Genomic DNA, 18,686 nt, shown 5'->3' with positions numbered 1-18,686 from the left:
AAATGACTTCCAATGAACTATATGATATCACTTAAGTGAACAATCAATTTTTAATTGAGGAGTTAATATCTGTGGACAATTTATTAGTTTTGAATGAATACAGATTCCTTAATGGACACTAGCTATAATAAGCACATATACATATTTTTAGTTTTATATATTACAATCTATAATTTTCACTTGAGCATAGACCAAAATAAGAAGTATGTGTCCTGTGGCTCAGTGGGTTAAAGCCTCTGCCTTCAGCTTAGGTCATGATCCCAGGGTCTTGGGATTGAGCCCCGCATAGGACTCTCTGCTCAGTGGGGAGCCTGCTTCCTCCTCCCCCTCCTCTCTCTCTCTCTGCCTGCCTCTCTGCCTACTTGTGATCTGTCAGTCAAATAAATAAGTAATACTAAAAAAATCTTTAAAAAAAAGAAGTATGTGTCCTATTTGCTATCAAATATAAAGGAACACTGTAATTATATTAGAGTAATGTCTATCTAGGAAAGACTACAAGTATTGCCCATCTTTAAAGAATAACTTCGCACTTTATTTATCAAGTGTCACATAAGTTACTAGCTACTATTTCTTTCTTTTTTTTTTTTTAAGATTTTTTATTTATATGTCAGAGAGAGAGAGAAAGAGAGAAAGAGAGCACAAGCAGGGGGAATGGTAGAGGCAGAGGGAGAAGCAGGCTCCTCCCTGAGCAAGGAGCCTGATGTGGGACTTGGTCCTAGTATCCGGGGATCATGACCTGAGCTGAAGGAAGACACTTAACCAAGTGAGCCACCCAGGCATCCCTACTAGCTACTATTTCTTATATACTAGTGTTTGCCAGGCACTGTGCTCCCGCTTTACACACATTATTTCACGTAGTCTGAGCCCCACCGTGAGTTTACTTTTATATATATATGGAAGTCATTATTTCACCTTCTCTGAAAATGATCTTTTAACAGTTTTGGAAGTCTTTGCCAAGATGTCCAGCAGATCCACCTAACAGAGATAAATATTATCTGGAAGGAAGAGTATGAGGTGCATCTTTCCTTTGGCCTCAGAGGTGAATTCAAGGAGGAAATAGAACTTTGCATTCTGTTTTTTCAAGATTGTATGTATGTATGTATGTATGTATGTATGTATTTGAAAGAGAGAGGCAGAGATACCAAGAGAAAGCATGAGTGGGAAGGAGAGAGAGAAGGAGACTCCCTGCTGCGCAGGGTGCCCAATCCGGGGCTTGATCCCAGGACCCTAGGATCATGACCTGGACTGAAGGCAGCAGCTTAACTGACTAAGCCACCCAGCCATCTCCATTCTGTTTTTTCTAGTTTTAATTTTTCCCTGTACTAATTTTGCTTTTGATTTTCAATTTGGCTCCTTGATGGCCAATAACAATTAGTGACAGTGGTGAATAAGAATTTGGTTTTATTGTTTAATCATTTGGTGATCCCTTTAATGGATTGATTGTTTATAGAGATCTATTCTCTGTTGGTTAAGAAACAATGGAAAATTTGTGTTGGTAGCTTTTTTTTGCCCATCTCAAGCTCAAAGTAATTAAGAATTTTGTGCCCACTTGGAAGTAGAAGAGTTCTTTGATTTCTGGACAGGTGAGTCTTGTGTTTCTGTTTACTTTTGATGCATGGCTGAAAGCTTATTATTTTTTATGGAGATTTAATTGACATAAAATATTGTGTTAGTTTCAGGTACACAATATAATGATTCAGTATTTGTATATATTGCAAAATGATCACAATGGTCTCATTAACATCCCTCACCACGCCATAGTTCAAAATTATTTTTTCTTATAATGAGAACTTTTAAGATCTACTCTCTTTGCAACTTTCAACTATACAATACAGTATTAACAACTATTGTTGCTATGCTGTACATCAAATTCCCAGGACTTATTTATCTTATAGTTTGAAATTTATTCCTTTTGACTCTTTCAATCCATTTAGCTCACTCTCACACCACGCACCCCTGGCAACCACCTATCTGTTCTTTGTATCTAGGGGTTTTGTTTTTTAAGAGTCTAAATGTGAGATCATATAGTATTTGTCTTTCTCTGACTTATTTCACTTAGCTTACACCCTTTAGGTCCATCCATGTTATTGCAAATGGCAAGATTTCCTTCTTTTTATCGTTGGATAATATTCTATTGTGCATATACCACGTTTTCTTTATTCATTCATCCATGGATGGGCTGGGTTGCTTCCAGCTCTTGGCTATTGTGAATAATGCTACAGTGAACAGAGGCTGCAGTTATCACTTTGAAATAGTGGTTTTGTTTCCTTCAGATTTACACTTGGAAGTGGAATTGATGGATCATGAGGTAATTATTGTTAATTTTAATTTCCTTATGTGATTGTAATTATAGTAAATGAGAGAATATGCACAAAATTTGTACTCCTATGGTAATGTACATAAGATACTTCTCATCTGCAGAACTTCTTTGACATTATCTCTAGGTTTTCTCTTTATTGATATTTGCATTTTGTTCATACTTTGTTTTCTTGGGTTTCTCCACGTGTTTCTTTTTGTTCTTTGAGCATCTTTAAGGCAATTTTTTTTTTATTTCTTTTGTTTTTTAGGAGACTATTTTCATTTTCTTTATTTATTTGAGAGGGAGAGAGAACGCGCGCAGGTGAGAGAGAGAGAGAGAGAGAGAAGGCAAGCAAGCATAAGTGGGGGGAGGGGCAGAGGAAGAGGGAGAAGCAGACCCCCTGCTGTGTGGGGAGCCTGACATGGGGCTCAATCTGAGGACCCTGGGACCAGAACCTGAGCTGAAGGCAGATGCTTAACTAACTGAGACTACCTGGTGCCCCAAGTTTTTAGTCTTTGTCTAGTGGATCTGCCGGATCTGCCATCAGGTCTTTTTCAGACATAATTTCTGTTGATCTACTTTTTTCCTTTGAGTGAGCTATACTTTCCCGTACTTTTCCGTACATCTTGTGATTGTTGTTAAAAACTGGACATTTGAATCTAATGGCGGAAAGTTTAGAATTGAGGCTATAAACCATCAGTACTTGTCATTCAGAAAAGCACTAACTGTAAGCAGTAATGTCCTCCCATTTCCACATGATAGCAAGGGTTCTTCTGCTCCAGTACCTTAGTTTGAAGTCAACATGTTTACCTACCATCCTCTTCTTCTTCACCTCTATCTCTGTTAAAGATACTTTATGAAATTTTCTCTGACCTCTTCCCACTTTGATCTGTTCTTTAAATAACTACAGCAATTATGGTCAGAAAAGCTGTTTGGTAAATTATCATGAACTTCTTATATTTGGGGTCTATCGGTTATTTAGAACTTTTCAATTATTTTTATATTTTCACACGTATATTTTTTATTTTCCCAAATTAATAGTAAGGTCTGTGAGGGCAGAAATTTATTTTCTTTCTTTTTTATTTTATTTTATTTTTTTAATATTTTATTTATTTATTTGAGAGAAAGTGAGAGACCGAGCAGTGGGGAGGGTCAGAGGGAGATGGAGAAGCAGGCCCCTGCCGCTGAGTAGAGAGCCCCCGATGTGGGGCTTGATCCCAGGACCCTGAGATCATAATCTGAGTGGAAGGCAGATGCTCAACTGACTGAGCCACTCAGGCACCCCTTTTTCTTTTTTTCTTTTCTTTTTTTTTTGCATCTCCCGGAGTGCTTCTTCCTTAATGAGAAATCATGACTTTTTTTGTTTATTTGATTTAGTATTGAAATTCATCTATCTTTTGTTTTTCTACATGAAAGAACAGAGGTAAATAAAATACGTAATAAAAGCAGTTTTGTTTGGTACTAACTCTATAGTAACTCATATAATATATATATATATAGTAACTCATATAATGAACTATTTGTTTCAGGGGTAGACTACATTTTTTAATATCACATTATTTGCTATGGTTTCCATATTCTGACTGAACCCTGACTTACAATGCTTGATATTAAGTACTGAATAAATGTTTGTTGAATGATGACAACAGAATGATAAAGTTCTGAGAATTTTGAGGCATACTACATTTCAAAAATAGTTTCTATGAACTTTGTAGACATTTATTAGAAATCAAATCCCCTTCTATTTAAAATTTAAAAAATTTACAGCTGTTAATATATAGGTTTTGCATTAATTATATTTCTTCTATGAAATTACCATATATAGGATATTCTCCCCAAAACAATATGGTGAGAATTTTTTATTCTAGAGGAGTTCATGTTTTTCCCGAAGAATTTTAAGTGAGTAATGAGTAACTAAAAAGTAGTGGGTCAGAGAGATAAGTAGTGGTGGTGGAGTATTCCACTTATTCCTAAATCCCTCCATATTTCTAAAGAAGTCCGACCTTACCATTTTCCAGTCCTGGGGCTGGCTGTCTCCAGGTGAATAGACATCAACTTTGCATACTCCATTTTGGCTTTGTAACCAGTCAACCCTTTCTGACATCTGGAGGTAGAAAAAAATGAGAAAGGGCCATCAAAGGACCAGTTACATGAAATGAAGGAGAAGTAAGACAAATGACTCAGGTGTGCCCAACAGGAGCAACGCTTTCAATAGAGACTTGTCCCATGAGCTACTACAATGCACGAACCTCTAGATCTCTCCATTCTCAGTTCTCAATTGCATGAAGATTTCTTAAATATTTGTATCTCTAATACTGAGGCCGGTGCCTGGTATATGCTAGAGGTATTTACTACAGATTTGTTCATGAATGAACCTACGTAGCCATGTCCTGCTCTATGTGTCTTTGCTTGACAGCCTTTCCACATCCTGGATTTCCACTAGACACTCAAAACTCAATGTGATCAAAATAGAATTAATTTATATTTTCCCTGTCCATTCTTGTCCCACTGACTTATTACTTTTTGTCCCACCAACTTTCGCTTTTAAAGTAGTAAATGCTTCATTTTCATTAACTTCTGGAGCACTAACTTAACTTATATTAGCAGTAACTCTAGTAGTTCCTCCTTAAGAGGAGCTTAATCCCTCCTCCAGATAGCTAAGGGTGGGGAAATTCTTAGTCTCCATGGTTCAGCCAAACTTCTGGTGCCAGGAGAAAAGAGATGCCACATACACCATTCAGCGGACCTTTGCATGGATGCCCTTGCTGTTGTTGATTGTTCCATAACCCTCCCAATACTTTGCTCTACTCCCTAATCTCAGTAAAGGCACTGCCGTCTAGCTGGTCTTCCAAACCAGAAAAATGATAATCATTTTAGTTGTCTTCTTCCACCCCAAAGCCTCCCTCTAGCTGCTACCACTTTCTTTTTTCATTTGTTGACAATTTTCATGAAAGAATTGCTTATACTTGCTTTTTGCTAACCTCATAATTTAGCATAACAGCCCCTTTTCCTTTGGCCTTAGTCTTGTCTACTTTCCTTAGCACTGCATCTTAGTTGAGAGTCTTTGAAAACATGGCTAATTATAATATGTGTCCACTGATAATCTACAAGAAGCTTTTCTTTGACCTCTTTTTCCATGCCAGCCTTCCATTACTAGGCTTCCACACTGAAGTTCCCTTCTTTCATTATGAAATTTGCTTAACAAGGTGGAATAAAATGGCCAATTTTTCTCAACAAGGTGGATTAAGATGGCCAATTTTTCCTCTCTAATGGAAATGTCTTTTAGAAATGTGTGTGTGTGTGTGTGTGTGTGTGTGTGTGTGTGTATGTGTGTTCTCATATTTGGTTTGAAGAAAATAAAACATTTATTTAAAATTGTTATAGGGGTGCCTGGGTGGCTCAGTCAGTTAAGGGGTTAAGTACCTGCCTTCAGCTCAGGTCCCATCCAGAGATCCTGGGATTGACCTCAGCTCCCTGCCTCAGTGGGGAGTCTGCTTCTCCTTCTGCTCCTCCCCCCTGCTTCTGTGCATGCTCTCTCTCAAATAAATTAATTTAAAAAATCCTAAAACTGTTGTAGGTTGTTTTAAACTGTTACAATAAAGTCCAAAAGCTTCTCCTTTTTTCTCACAGTGAAATTAAATTTTATTAAAAATTGCTTGGGACGCCTGGGTGGCTCAGTTGGTTGGACGACTGCCTTCGGCTCAGGTCATGATCCTGGATTCCTGGGATCGAGTCCCGCATCAGGCTCCCAGCTCCATGGGGAGTCTGCTTCTCTCTCTGACCTTCTCCTCACTCATGCTCTCTCTCACTGTCTCTCTCTCAAATAAATAAATAAAATATTAAAAAAAAATTGCTTGAAATAAGTTAAGCATTATGAAGGGCTGAATAACTTGGTTAATTGGAAATGTTTGTTTTAAAGGACTTTGGGCAATGGTGGGGGCTGACATCCTCCCTCAAGATAAAAACCAGCACAAATCAAATACAGATTACACAAGATCTAAGCTTATTTATAAATGGATTTACTATTTTTCTTATATAGTGTATTACAAGTATTGATTAAAAAATAATAATAATAATAAGACCTTTTAAGAGCTACTTGTCCTTTGCTCCCGCAAGATTTGTACCTGTTTTCACACCCTAATCACTAACTCAGATTAGGGACAGTTTCTCTTACTCTTCCTGGCATTGTAATACAATAGTTTCCTTGGGAATACAGTGGGTTTTCCTCCTTGATTAGATGTTAGAATCACCCAGAGAACTGTTTAAAGATACCGACTGAGATATTACCTCCCAAAGAACCTTATTTCATTGGTTTTGGGTGGGAAAACTTAGCTACTGAATATCTTTAAAGCATCCTGGGTGATTCTGAAGTATATCTACATAAGAATGAGAACCCCTGGGTGTGGGGATTCTGAGAAAGACTGTCTGGCTCCAGATTCTTTATTATTATTTATTTTATTTTTTATTTATTTATTTTTATTTCTTTTCAGCGTAACAGTATTCATTGTTTTTGCACCACATCCAGTGCTTCATGCAATCCGTGCCCTCTCTAATACCCACCACCTGGTTTCCCCTACCTCCCATCTCCCGCCCCTTCAAAACTCTCAGATTGTTTTTCAGAGTCCACAGTCTTTCTAGATTTATTTTTATTTATTCTTTTCTTTAAAAATTTTCTAAGATTTCCTAACATTCTTTGGTATCTTATTTCAATTTTTTTTTAAACCATAATAAGGGAGTTCTTAATGTCTATGAAGTCAAGCCTTTATTGTCTCTCAGCAACTATTATCTGCTAATATTCTTATACTTGAGTAAGCATAGAGCCATGAACAAAGGAATGGGTGTTACTATTACTTGTACAGAGAATGAGAAGACTTAGAAAGAGACTGCTCTGAACTGTTGCTAGAACAAGTGAAAGCCAGAAGCTTACCTTTCAATTTCCAGTTGGTATTTTCTCTTAATGAATTACATCTAATAGAAAATGACAAAATTGATAGGGCCTCCTCACTTATTTAAGCTATCTATTGCAATTAAAAAGCCAGAATGAAAATTAAGTACATAAGGAAGGAAATTATGTGATCACTTACTCTTACTGAGGACAGGTTCTGAGGTACGAGGAAAGCTCGTGGTTAATTTGTTGTTGTCTTCACTATCCCTAAATTTACGCACCTCTCCTGCCATGAAATATAAGGGATCTGCAATGGAAAGACACAGATAAAAATGACTAATTTTACATATGAACCCTATTGCTCTTATTACCACATAATGATTTTGACTTTACTCATTATTTTTCACATGTAGTACGCAGGTCATGAGCACAAAATGACATTCAATTTAAAGGCCACATCTTAATCTGGGTGCAGTCTGATGTTCCCAGATGACAAAAAAAAAAAAAAGGTTCCATCTTCTGGCCAACACTGTCTGAAATGACTATTGCTATTCTCTACTTTCAAATCAGTGGTATATAGGGTTATTTAACAATGACAAAACTAGAAGTTTTTAACTTCATCTCAAACTTCTTGATTAGGAAGTCAGAAAAGTAGTAGCTAGGATGAAGAATAAGTGTCCTGAATTCAGGGATCTCAAAGCACTTTGTAAATATTCTTTTGAGGACTTGAGAGAAATATACATCTTCATGTTGCAAAGAGCATATATAGTTAATGTTAGCTCTAGCTTCCAAATCAAAAATCTTCCCTGTATTTCCTCTTCTGAGACATTTTCATAGAAGACATTAGGGCATTGTACTCTCATATTGGAATATCCATGCACACCCCACCCTCCTGTGATATCTCTCTAAATCCCACCCTTGCTTGGTAGCTCAGGACAAACTTACCACGTCTATAAAATATTTTCTAAATATCTAATTGAACATGATTGCTCCTCTGCCAAAGTTTCCATCATATTTTGTTTCAACCTTTACATCCCATCTAGTTCTTTAATTGCTCATGTATATTTCATCTCTGTAATTATTTTTTAAGTGAAAAAAAATTCTTATTAGGTTATGTTAGTCACCATCATAACCTTATTAGGTTATGTTAGTCATCATTCGTTTTTGATTATAAGATGGTGTTTTGAGGACAGATGCATTTTCTTACTCATCTCGGGATCCCTCATAGTAACTAATGCCTTAAAGTTGGTGCTTAATAATTATCCACTGTAGAGAGAGTCAATTATTATATGGTTTCACTTACTTTTGGAGCATAAGGAATAATATGGAGGACACTGGGAGTTGGAGAGGAGAAGTGAGTTGGAGGAAATCGGAGGGGGAGACAAATCAAGAGAGACTGTGGACTCTGAGAAACAAACTGAGCGTTTTGGAGGGGAGAGAGTGGGGCGTTGGGTGAGCCTGGTAGTGGGTATTAAGGAGGGCACATATTGCATGGAGCACCGAGTTTGGTGCATAAACAATGAATTCTGAAACACTGAAAAGAAATAAAACAAAATAAAATGAAAAAAAAATTATCTGTTGAAAGAATGAATACAGGAAAACTGCCTATTTCGAATTCCAGATAGTGTAATCTTTTCTTTCTTTCTTAAATAGGAGAATCTGAGAACAACAAAAAATGGTTTGCTTGAGTTTGCAATGGTATTAAGCCACACATTCAGGCTTTCTTGAAGCTTGGTTCCTTTTGGGGATAAGTTCACCCCAGAAACACATTCAAGGTATAAATAATTATCTAACAATTTATTAACAGAATTTCCTATCCCAATAACACCAATAAATCAACAACCTTTTAGTCATATATATCCAACAAACACTTCTACTTACATAGACTAATGTTTTTATTCTATTTTGTATGTCTTCTGCATTTTTATCTGCATCCATGAATCTATTTTTAGGTTTTAAATGCCCTAAATGTCCTGGTTAGTTATATTTATATGAAGTACTTAAATATCTTTTGATGATAATGATATTCATACTTCTAAATCTGTATACATTTCCCATAATGAAATTTGAAAAAAAGGGAAGGAAAATCTAGAGTTTAATGGGCCCAATGAACAGATTCATAAATATCTTAAGCTCAAAGTTGCTGAATAATATCCTGGAGTTAGGGTAGAAAATAAAAAAGATGCTTTGTATTATCTATTAAATTTGATGAGGAAAGAAAGCTAACTCTATACAGTGTATAGATAAATGGACCCTAAAAGCCATTTATTCTAATAACCTAATTTTATAGATTAAGAAACCGAGTCCCAGAAAGGAAATGTTAAAAACACTTTGCAGGTTAATATTCCAGAAGGTATGAAGTTTTTCTACAGCCAAGTGGCCCATAGAAGGGACAACCCTTAAAAAGTGCCAGTGTGGTTATTGTCTCAGTAATAATCGAGGAGGAATACAAATTGTGAATGCCAGCCAGAGAGGGCATAACACAGGAATTTGGTTATGGTTCCTGTACTTCAGACCCCAGCTCTATCTCAAGACATTTTTCTCCTATATCCATCATAAGCAAGAGGCTCCTGTTTATTCAAGGTTCTTAAAGTCACAGAAAAGCCCACATTACAGGCAACATAAATAAAGCTTTTGCTGGGTTGATACCTATCTCATCATGTTTTAAAGTTTATTCAACCAAGTTTTATTACTAATTTTAAAAAGGAAGAATATATTCAATTATATCCATTCTCTTTTTCTCTCTCATTCCCTTCTTTTAAGTGCCAGGTACATTGTACACACTCAATAAATTTGGTTATTCTTAACATCAGTTACAATTGATTAAAGGATTAGAAGTGTGTGTGTGTGTGTGTGTGTGTGTGTGTGTGTGTCTTTTCCCTTGGAGATACCATTCACTTTTAGCTTCTCTGTGGATCTCCTCCATTTTCACTTTCCCTTAACTTCTTCTCCTGGTGCCTCATAAATACAGATATTTCCTCCACAAGGCTTTATATATATCCTGACTTTTCCATGTTCTCTATTGTCTAGCCAAGGCTTCAGAAATAACAGTAGAGATGATGAAAGTAAATGAGAATTAGGACGCAGGACTCAGAGCTACACTGGTCTGATTTTGTTATTAGAGCACAGGGAGAAAAACAAAAAACATAACTTTTGGAATAGTTACACAATGAAGAGAAGTCAGCAGGTAGTTAAGCTTCCAGACTCATCATCAAATTGGGAAGTGAGGAGTAAGTCCCCTTTGTGATCCCAAATGGATGGCCAAGGAGATCTGGTTAAATTTGCAGTTAAGTTAAAATTTCAGCAGCAAAGACGATAGGTTTAGCTGTTACACTACTGAGGGAGAGGCTCATTTATTTCCAGAAAACCCTGATGTAAAATTTAAACTGTGCAAGAAGGGAGGCTGGGTTGAACATTAAAAGTTAACCATCACTTGTCACTGAATTCTCCTTTTTAAGTACAGAAGCTCAGGAAATAGGCTGTTTTATCAGTCCAGTGGGATTTCCTACCTCTGTAGCACTGGAAGAGTGAACCACAGAAGACTCCAGACTATACGTTAAAAGTCAATGAAGATGCTGGGATGTTCTTGCTCAGCTCAAGATCTTGTTTCCTCCTCCGGCCTTCCATGTACCTCCCCCTTGTTGGGACTGAAGAGTGACATCAGAATCACAACTGGTGATATCACTGTCTCTATAGCAACAGTAGTGAGGCTATCAGAAACTTAGTTGTCAAAGGACAAGGGGGATAGGTTAAAATACACTCCATGTCTCTGAGGCTTAGTTTGGAAGGACTGGGCTTGCTTTCCCCTAATTAATTTTCTCCTTTAAGTAACTGGGCAGGGAATATGGGAGGAGAAAATTTTGCCATTGGATCGTACTTAAAACAACAGAGTGTTATATGTAAACAAATTCAGATGGGTACAGAGAGGGAGAAATAAAAATTCAGCATCAACTAAATTTTTTCTCTTTGGAAATATTACCCTATGAACTTTTAACTAACGATTAAGTATAGGACTAGTACACAGTTTTCATGAAACAAAAGAATCTTGATCAAGGCCACAAGATAAAGATTAAAATTTTTAACAAATTAAAAAGTGACTGGTTTGTTACAGGCTTCCTTCAACAAGGTTTTTTATCTACTGATGATTTTTTTATACTGTCTCAGTTTCTTCATCTTTAAAATAAAGGAATTGGGCTTAATTATCTCTTAAGATCCCTTCCAGCTCTAACAGTCTAGAATTTTTGAAACTTTGGTGGTATGTAAATAGACCTGCTCGGGTGTAGCTCAGTGGGTATGGGTAAAGCCTCTGCCTTTCCCTCGGGTCATGATCTCAGGGTCCTGGGATCGAGCCCCACATCAGGCTCTCTGCTCAGCAGGGAGCCTGCCTCCCCACCTCTCTCTGCCTGCTGCTCTGCCTACTTGTGATCTCTCTCTTTCTCTGTCAAATAAGTAAATAAAATCTTTAAAAAAAAGAAACCTGCCCAGATGACAACTATTAACTGATAGAGTGAGGACTGGGATCTAATATTCTGAGTTTTAAGTCAGTGCTCTTTCAACAATATGTCATCTTGAAATTAGTATTGAGAACATGAGCCAGTGTTCGACTTCAAGATGTAAAATAGCAGCTTTGCCATTTTACACAGGGGTTGGGGGCCGCTCATGATAATGGGGTCTGCCAGTTTATCAGAACCAGTCAAGTATTTTATATTCATATTAACTCCAGAAGCAAATATTAGAGAATTTTAAGTGCTGGGTCAACACTGGATGAGACCAAGAAATATAAGACTGTAATATTATCGAACCTCTCTGATAAAATTTTCTCAAGAAATTTTCTTTTTCTTTAAGAGTTTCTTTTCTCTTCCAACTCAGTTTGGTACAGGACACTTCAAGAAATAGTGGAGGTGGAATGGGAGTGGGAAACAACGGATCTCACAAGCCCAATAATAGGCAACCACTACTCATTAGGGGACTTTTGTCCATCCAAGCAACTCACACTACTTTCCTCTTGACAAGAACAAAGCACTGAAAGAATTACCAAACTAGAAAGATCCCTCAAACTAGTTTGTTTTCTAACAAACCCAAGGCAGATGTCTCAGGACAGATTGCTTGTTGCTGTCTCCCACGCAGAGATTTTGAGCAACCAAAATAAACTACTTAAAAATGCAAGTGTTTAATCTTTCTGCAATCTCCCCAGGCTCTCGCTAGAACAGTGCAGATTCTCAGAGTCCACGGTTAAGAAAATAAAAATTATAAACTATTGTTCTAGACTCGTTTTTAGTCTCCTTCTAGAAAAAAGTGCAGTGGCATACATACCCGCTAAATTTTACTTAACATTTCAGGAGGTTACAGACTTCCTTGAGCCACTCATCCCTGGAGTCATATGTCAGTTGGTAATAAGTGCTTTCATATTAAATAAAAACAAAGAGAGGACGGAATGATGACCACCTGGGGTGTCAGAGTAGCTTTCTCCGAGCAGAAACTTGAGCTGGTGTAGACTTCTGAGTGAGCATCCCAGGTAAAGGGTACAGCAAGAGCTAGGGCTCGGAGGAGACAATGTGATTGGCGAGTTGGACGTGCACATCCTGATTTCCATTTCTCTTCCTTCCCTTCTCTACCCTCCCGCCTCACTTCTTTCTTGTTCAACCTCTCCTCTGGACGCCGGTTCTTCCGTCTGAGAAATTCCTGAGTGCCGGGGCCACGCCTCCATTTTCCCCTAGTCTCACCAGAGCTGCTCTGACATTTTCAGGAAATGAACTGAACTCAGAGTCAGGAAAGTTGGGGTCCCTGCAGCTCGAGTTCTGCTGCCATTTTGCACGCCCGTCAGTCAGTCACTGGTTGACTCTGAACTTTACGTTCCCTGACAATGAGATTATCTTTACGGCCCACCCCAGATCTGAGATTCTAATCCCAAAATTCTTCTCTATTTCCCTTCTTTCCCTTCTCCTTCACATTCCCTCCCTTGCGCCTTGCTCTCTCTTCCCCCAGCTCTTCTCTCTTCAGATCCCACCCGTATCTCCGACCCACGCCTTCGCTTCTCGGTTTGCGCCTGCGCAGACAGACGTGGACGATGACTTTTAGCCCAGCTCAGTAGCCGTAGTGGGTCGGAGCGCCGGCCGTGGGGGATTGTGGGAGAAGATGGCGGCCGCCGTTCACCCCCGGGTTGTCCGGGCCCTGCCAATGTCACGTAAGTGTCACCGGGAACAGCGGCTCCCGTTTGGGATTGCGAGGCTGGGATCCGAAGTGTTGAGAGTGGCGCGGTGCTGCAGTGGTCACGCCGACTCCCGACTACCTTGGTCTTTCTAGGTCCGGGACTGCCTGTAGTTTCTGCTTTCCTTTCCCCCTCCTTGGCTCACATTTAATTGTACACTTGGGAAGGGGTCTGTGCTGAGCGAACTGAGCGAACAGTAGGAAGGGAAAAGGAGGAAGTGTGGGACATGTAAAGGATCGAAAGATCAGTTCTTATCGGGTTGTAAGGGTTTGAGGTTATGAAAAATTAGTGTGTGTGGCCGGTGGCGGGACGTTCGGGGGTTGGGACGGGGGCGAGATCTGAAAAGGATGGAAGACAGAGGATAGAGAAGTTTCTTAATGAATTTCTGTACGACCTTGTGCAAGCCCTTAATCTGTCTCAATTTCAGATTCTTCATGTTACAGTGGGGATGGTAATACAACAATGTCAGGAAGTTTACGAAACGATTAAATAAAGTAATATTTATTAAAGTACTTTCTGAGTCAAAAACATCGCTGCATATGTAGAATGTGTTAGGTCGAGACACTGGGGCCTGGAGGAGCGAGGGATGCTGGAGAGAACAATCAGGGGCTTGGTGGAAAGTAATGTGAAGAAGAGTAAAGGATATCTTAAGCATTGTTCAAGCATTGTTCATTTTTCCTTCTATTCTGATTGGATATGCTGTCATGGTCCTCAAGTTGAAAATATACATTTGCTCTTACACTCAAGAAACGAGGCAAGAAAAGCAAGAAAATTGGGAATACAGTTACAATTTATTATCATTCTTCCCTTTCCACCCTTTCACAAATTTGCCCCAGTCAGCCTCCAAAAAATGTGTTTTTCCATAGTGTATTCAGGTCATTATCAAATATCATTTGCTCTCAAAGTTAGCTGCATGTCAGAATCATTTTTAGTGCTTTAGAAAAAACAGAAATGGGGACTCATTGCAGAGCTATTGAATCAGAATTTTTGAGACTGACTCCTTGCACCTTAGGTTTTAAAAAAGCTCCACAAGTCCTTCTGATGTTTAGGGTGAGGAGCAAGTCAGGAGTATTTGGAGGCCACATTTCTATTTTCCATCTTGGGTAGAGCTGCTACATACCACTGGAATGGTGATTGGTTCACATTGTTTATAGTGGGTGGTTTTGTAGCTATGACTTTTTTGCAAAGACATTTATTTGTTGGTTCTTGTCAAAGTATTACATAGGTGGGACATAATGTAGATCATGAATGATAATAACTGCTATTTTTGTGCATTGGCTATTTGCTAACCACAGTTCTAAGTATTTTAAAATAAATATTTATTAAAATAAGTATTTTAAAATAAATAAATAAATATTTTCACTTTAACTTCTTTTTAGTTGAAACCATAGCTTGTTCTGTTAACCTCTATGCTTTATTGTCTCTGGTAAGTAAGCTTTTGCGTCAACTCTAGAGAGGCCAGTCTAGTGTATAACAAAAAAAACTATAGGACGGAACTGTGTGAAACAATTATATATGGTGAGATGTGGAGAGACTACTAAGTACCATAGGAAATCAGAAAAGGGAAAGATTAGTATCATTTGAAGTAGGGAAGCTTGGAAGAGCAGTGGAGAATTGCAGTGCTTCCACTGATTTTTCTTTTTGTTTTTTAGGATTGTTATGATTTGGAAAGTGAGAGAAACTAGGCATTTTCCTGGCATGGGCAAGGACAGGGTGGTGAGAATGGAATCACAAAGTGATTAGGAGGCAGTGAACAGACTACCTGTAGATATGGGATAGTAGGAAAGAAAGTTGAATATGTTAGGTAGGATCAAATAATGGAGGACTTTGAAAGTCAAGCAGTTTTGTCCAGTGGTCTGGAAAGTGAGTTTTGCAAGAGGAATCAGTGAGATACAAAAATACAGTATTAGAACTTAAAAAAACATTTTCAGTAATAATAACAACAGTAGCTAACACGTAGTTCAAACTATATACCAGACACTATTCTGAGTGCTTTAATATGCTTTATAGTGTAGATGACATATTGGTACTACACAGAATGTATGTGTGATTTATAAATGTTTAAAACTTACGCAGTGTGCAAGCAAATATGTTTGGAGAAGATTGGTTTATATATTATAGTAAGCAGCCAATAGAGGTTTTTGAGGAGAAGAATATAATGAATAAAGACTATTACTCTCCTAATGGTGTTCATAATATATGGAAGAAAATAGAGAAGTTGGAGCCAAAGAAGGTAACAACTTAGATTTATTAAGCACCTACTAGTGCAAGGCACTGTGATAGGTACCTACCCATATATTAATTTTCAAGTCAACCCTCTAAAATGTAAGCTCCCTAAGACCAGGGACTTTTTTATTGTGCTAGTCAGTTCCTAGATTAGTGGTTGGCCTGTAATTGTTGGGGAAAAATAAACAAATAATCTCATGAGGTTAGTGTAACATCACCTGAAAGATTTTGAGGTAATAACAAGTGAAAGCTTCTATTACTCATGGAGTGCTTAACATGTGCTACATAATGTGCTAAGTGCTTTATATACATTTACTATAATACTCCTAACAATCATTTGTGGTATTAACTCCTTGAATGTAGTCATTCTTCCTGCTTTATCCAGTGTCCTCGTTTCCTTCCTTATTGAACATTCTAATCATTCCCTCATATATTCTTTTTTTTTTTTTTTTTTTTTTTTTTTTAAAGATTTTATTTATTTATTTGACAGAGAGAGATCACAAGTAGGCAGAGAGGCAGGCAGAGAGAGAGAGAAGAGGAAGCAGGCTCTCTGCCGAGCAGAGAGCCCGATGTGGGACTCGATCCCGGGACGCGAGATCATGACCTGAGCCGAAGGCAGCGGCTTAACCCACTGAGCCACCCAGGCGCCCTCCCTCATATATTCTTAACTCCTCAGCCCATCTGCCTGTGGCATTTAAAACAAAACAAAACAAAATAAAACAAAACCCTAATTAAACCAAGCTTTCCACATATTTCCTGCATACCCCTGAATAGTAGAGAACTGAGCTACAGAAAACTCCAAACTGACCTTATTTTGACCTTAAATTCATGAATACAAATATCAAGTAGATTTTCAGTATTATGTTTTTCAAAGAAATTTGTTTTTTCTTTTCCATATGATTATTTAACATTGCCAGTTTCCTAAAACTTGTAACCTGTGCTTCTGTCTCATTCTCACCTTTACCTTGAAATCAGAGAAATCAGATGAGAACGATCTTTTTCCCCACCATAAAAATCGAATAGCTGAGCTGAGATAATTCTCAGCTTTCCCTCCTGTGGGATAAACCCCTCGTACTTTGATCTAAAGCCAGTTCTTTTTTGCATTCCATCCCATCTTCAGTTACCTGTGTATTCCCTCTCCTGAATCATTCGTTTTCCCCTTCTACTCATTTCTGTCAGTGTATAAATATGTTATAATAGCTCATATGGAAAAAAAAAATCCTTCCTTGGCCTTATGTTCCTCTAGTCCTCCCCCTACCTTTTATATCAGAAGAATCCTCAATACTGCTTTTCCCACTTCCTTTCCTCACATTCTCCCCTGCCTGCTCGAGTCAGGCTGTCATTCCCACAGCAATAAAATTGCTCTTATTAGGGCTACTCAAAACCAACATCTAGGTCTGTGGTCCTCTGTCCCCATCCTACTTCACTTTTCAGCTGCCTTTGATAGAGTTAACTATTACCTCTATCAGTCCCTTTCTTCCTTTACCTTCTGGGTACCGTTTCCTTTTGTTTTCCCTTTACTTACTGTGCTGCTGTTCAGTCTCCTTTGCTGGCTTTTCAGGCAAGTCACTTAAGCTCTCTGAGCCTGAGCTTCCTTATCTGTAAAGTGGCAGGAAGAATAGTATGAAATAAGGTAATAGCTACTGAGCACTTAGAACAATGCCCAGCATCTGCTAACAGTTTTGTAAAGTTAGCTGTTATTGTAGTTTGTTGGCTATGTGTCTGATCTGCAGTGCTTGTTTTTAGTCTTTGTGGTTTCAGTCACTGTTCAGTAGGCTGAAAAAGTGGGCTTTTTCTCTAATTTCATGCTTTTGGGTAGGGAAAAACCATGGTTTCTGGACAGAGTGCCACTGGAGAATCATGTGCAGAAAACAGACACACTTACTTAGTTACTCACTTACCCACCCTTCCTCCCTTCCTCCCTCCCTCCCTGACTGCCTGCCTGCCTGCCTTTTTTTTTCCCCCCAACACAAGTTTTCTAAAGCAATTCCGATTTGTTTCAGGGTTCCCCAAGTTTACAGAACACCAGTGCTGAGGGTAAACAGTTTGTTGATTCTAGCAAAAGTTTATTAGCATTTTAAATGTTTTACTTGTTTTTTACCTATTCCCTGAAGGTTAGGTAACTTCCTCTAAAACTCTGCCATTATACGTTTCAAGGGGCTTGAAAATTAGGAGTGTGATTCCAAAGGAGTTTTACACCTCTGTGGAATGCAGAATAGTTGGTGGAACTAGGGGCGTGTAACCTGGAGAAGACTTAGAGATATACTTGCTTCACTTAAATGTAGGAGAGGGATTAGATTTGTTTTTTGTCATTCCAGAGGAGCAAAGAAATCAAAGCTGCTGGGAAACAGTCATTAATCTTCCATATGGTGGAACCCTCTGTTAGAATGGCTCAAATAAGAATGGTCTGTGATGGGAAGTCATGTTTCCCTACCTTGCAGATGTCTAGGCTAAGGCCACATGGTCTCCTTGTGCATATAAAGTGGAGATGTAAATAGTGAGAGGTTTGGCAAATTAACCTTTCTAAAGGTCGGAAAATCTTTTTCCAAACATTCGATTTGTCATTACATTTGATGATTTTCAATAGCTTTATATTGTCTGAACTGTACTCTTTTTAAGAAAAAAAAAAAAAAAAAGTTCTCTGCTAAGAGTCCTCTGCCTCCAGTATGTATCATCAACTTTATTTTTTTCATTCATTATCAGTTTCAGAGTCTGTTTCAGGTAAATCTTCTCTTCCCTGTACTGGGCTTATTCATTTCCATGTCTACATTGTTGTATGTGTAATGTGTTTCACACAGAAATCTTTTCTTTCTGTTGTTCCTCTTTACAACCTTACTCAAATTAGTTTATTGCTTGATAGCAAAAATCCCGCGAATAACCCAATTAAAAAATGGGCAAAGAGGATATGTGAAAGGCCAACAGGTACATGAAAAGGTGCTCAACATCACTTGTCATCAGGGAAATGCAAATTAAAACCACAATGAGATACCACCTTAGACATTAGAATTGCCATCATGAAAAAGGCAGGGGATAACAAATGTTAGCTATGATGTGGAGAAAAGAAAATG

The 18,686-nt window shown here is 38.1% G+C and overlaps 2 protein-coding genes across 5 annotated transcripts in view; one reads left to right on the top strand and one right to left on the bottom strand.

Moving 5' to 3' along the window:
- AKAP3 (A-kinase anchoring protein 3) overlaps positions 1-13,239 on the bottom strand; it is a 33,660-nt gene extending 20,421 nt beyond the window's left edge. For 2 of the 4 annotated variants that reach the window (XM_059403770.1, XM_059403767.1), the window contains exons 1-3: positions 12,498-13,239; positions 7,384-7,491; positions 4,308-4,403 (exon numbers count right to left, since the gene is read on the bottom strand). In XM_059403770.1, the coding sequence (XP_059259753.1) occupies positions 4,308-4,403 (96 nt within the window). In that variant the 5' untranslated portion in view covers positions 7,384-7,491; positions 12,498-13,239. Of the gene's footprint in view, positions 1-4,307; positions 4,404-7,383; positions 7,492-10,693; positions 10,832-12,497 lie in introns of all 4 variants that reach the window. The other 2 variants (XM_059403768.1, XM_059403769.1) reach the window with 2 other exon arrangements.
- Positions 13,240-13,261: 22 nt separating this feature from the next.
- The window catches only part of NDUFA9 (NADH:ubiquinone oxidoreductase subunit A9), a 236,501-nt gene continuing 231,076 nt past the window's right edge, over positions 13,262-18,686 (top strand). The window contains exon 1 of the mRNA XM_059404550.1: positions 13,262-13,368. Within this exon, the coding sequence (XP_059260533.1) occupies positions 13,320-13,368 (49 nt within the window). The 5' untranslated portion in view covers positions 13,262-13,319. The remainder of the gene's footprint in view (positions 13,369-18,686) is intronic.

This window comes from Mustela nigripes, chromosome 6, assembly GCF_022355385.1.
Source record: "Mustela nigripes isolate SB6536 chromosome 6, MUSNIG.SB6536, whole genome shotgun sequence".
NCBI lineage: Eukaryota > Metazoa > Chordata > Mammalia > Carnivora > Mustelidae > Mustela > Mustela nigripes.
The sequence above is the reverse complement of the archived record's forward strand: the minus strand, read 5'-3'. Positions and strand labels throughout refer to the sequence as shown.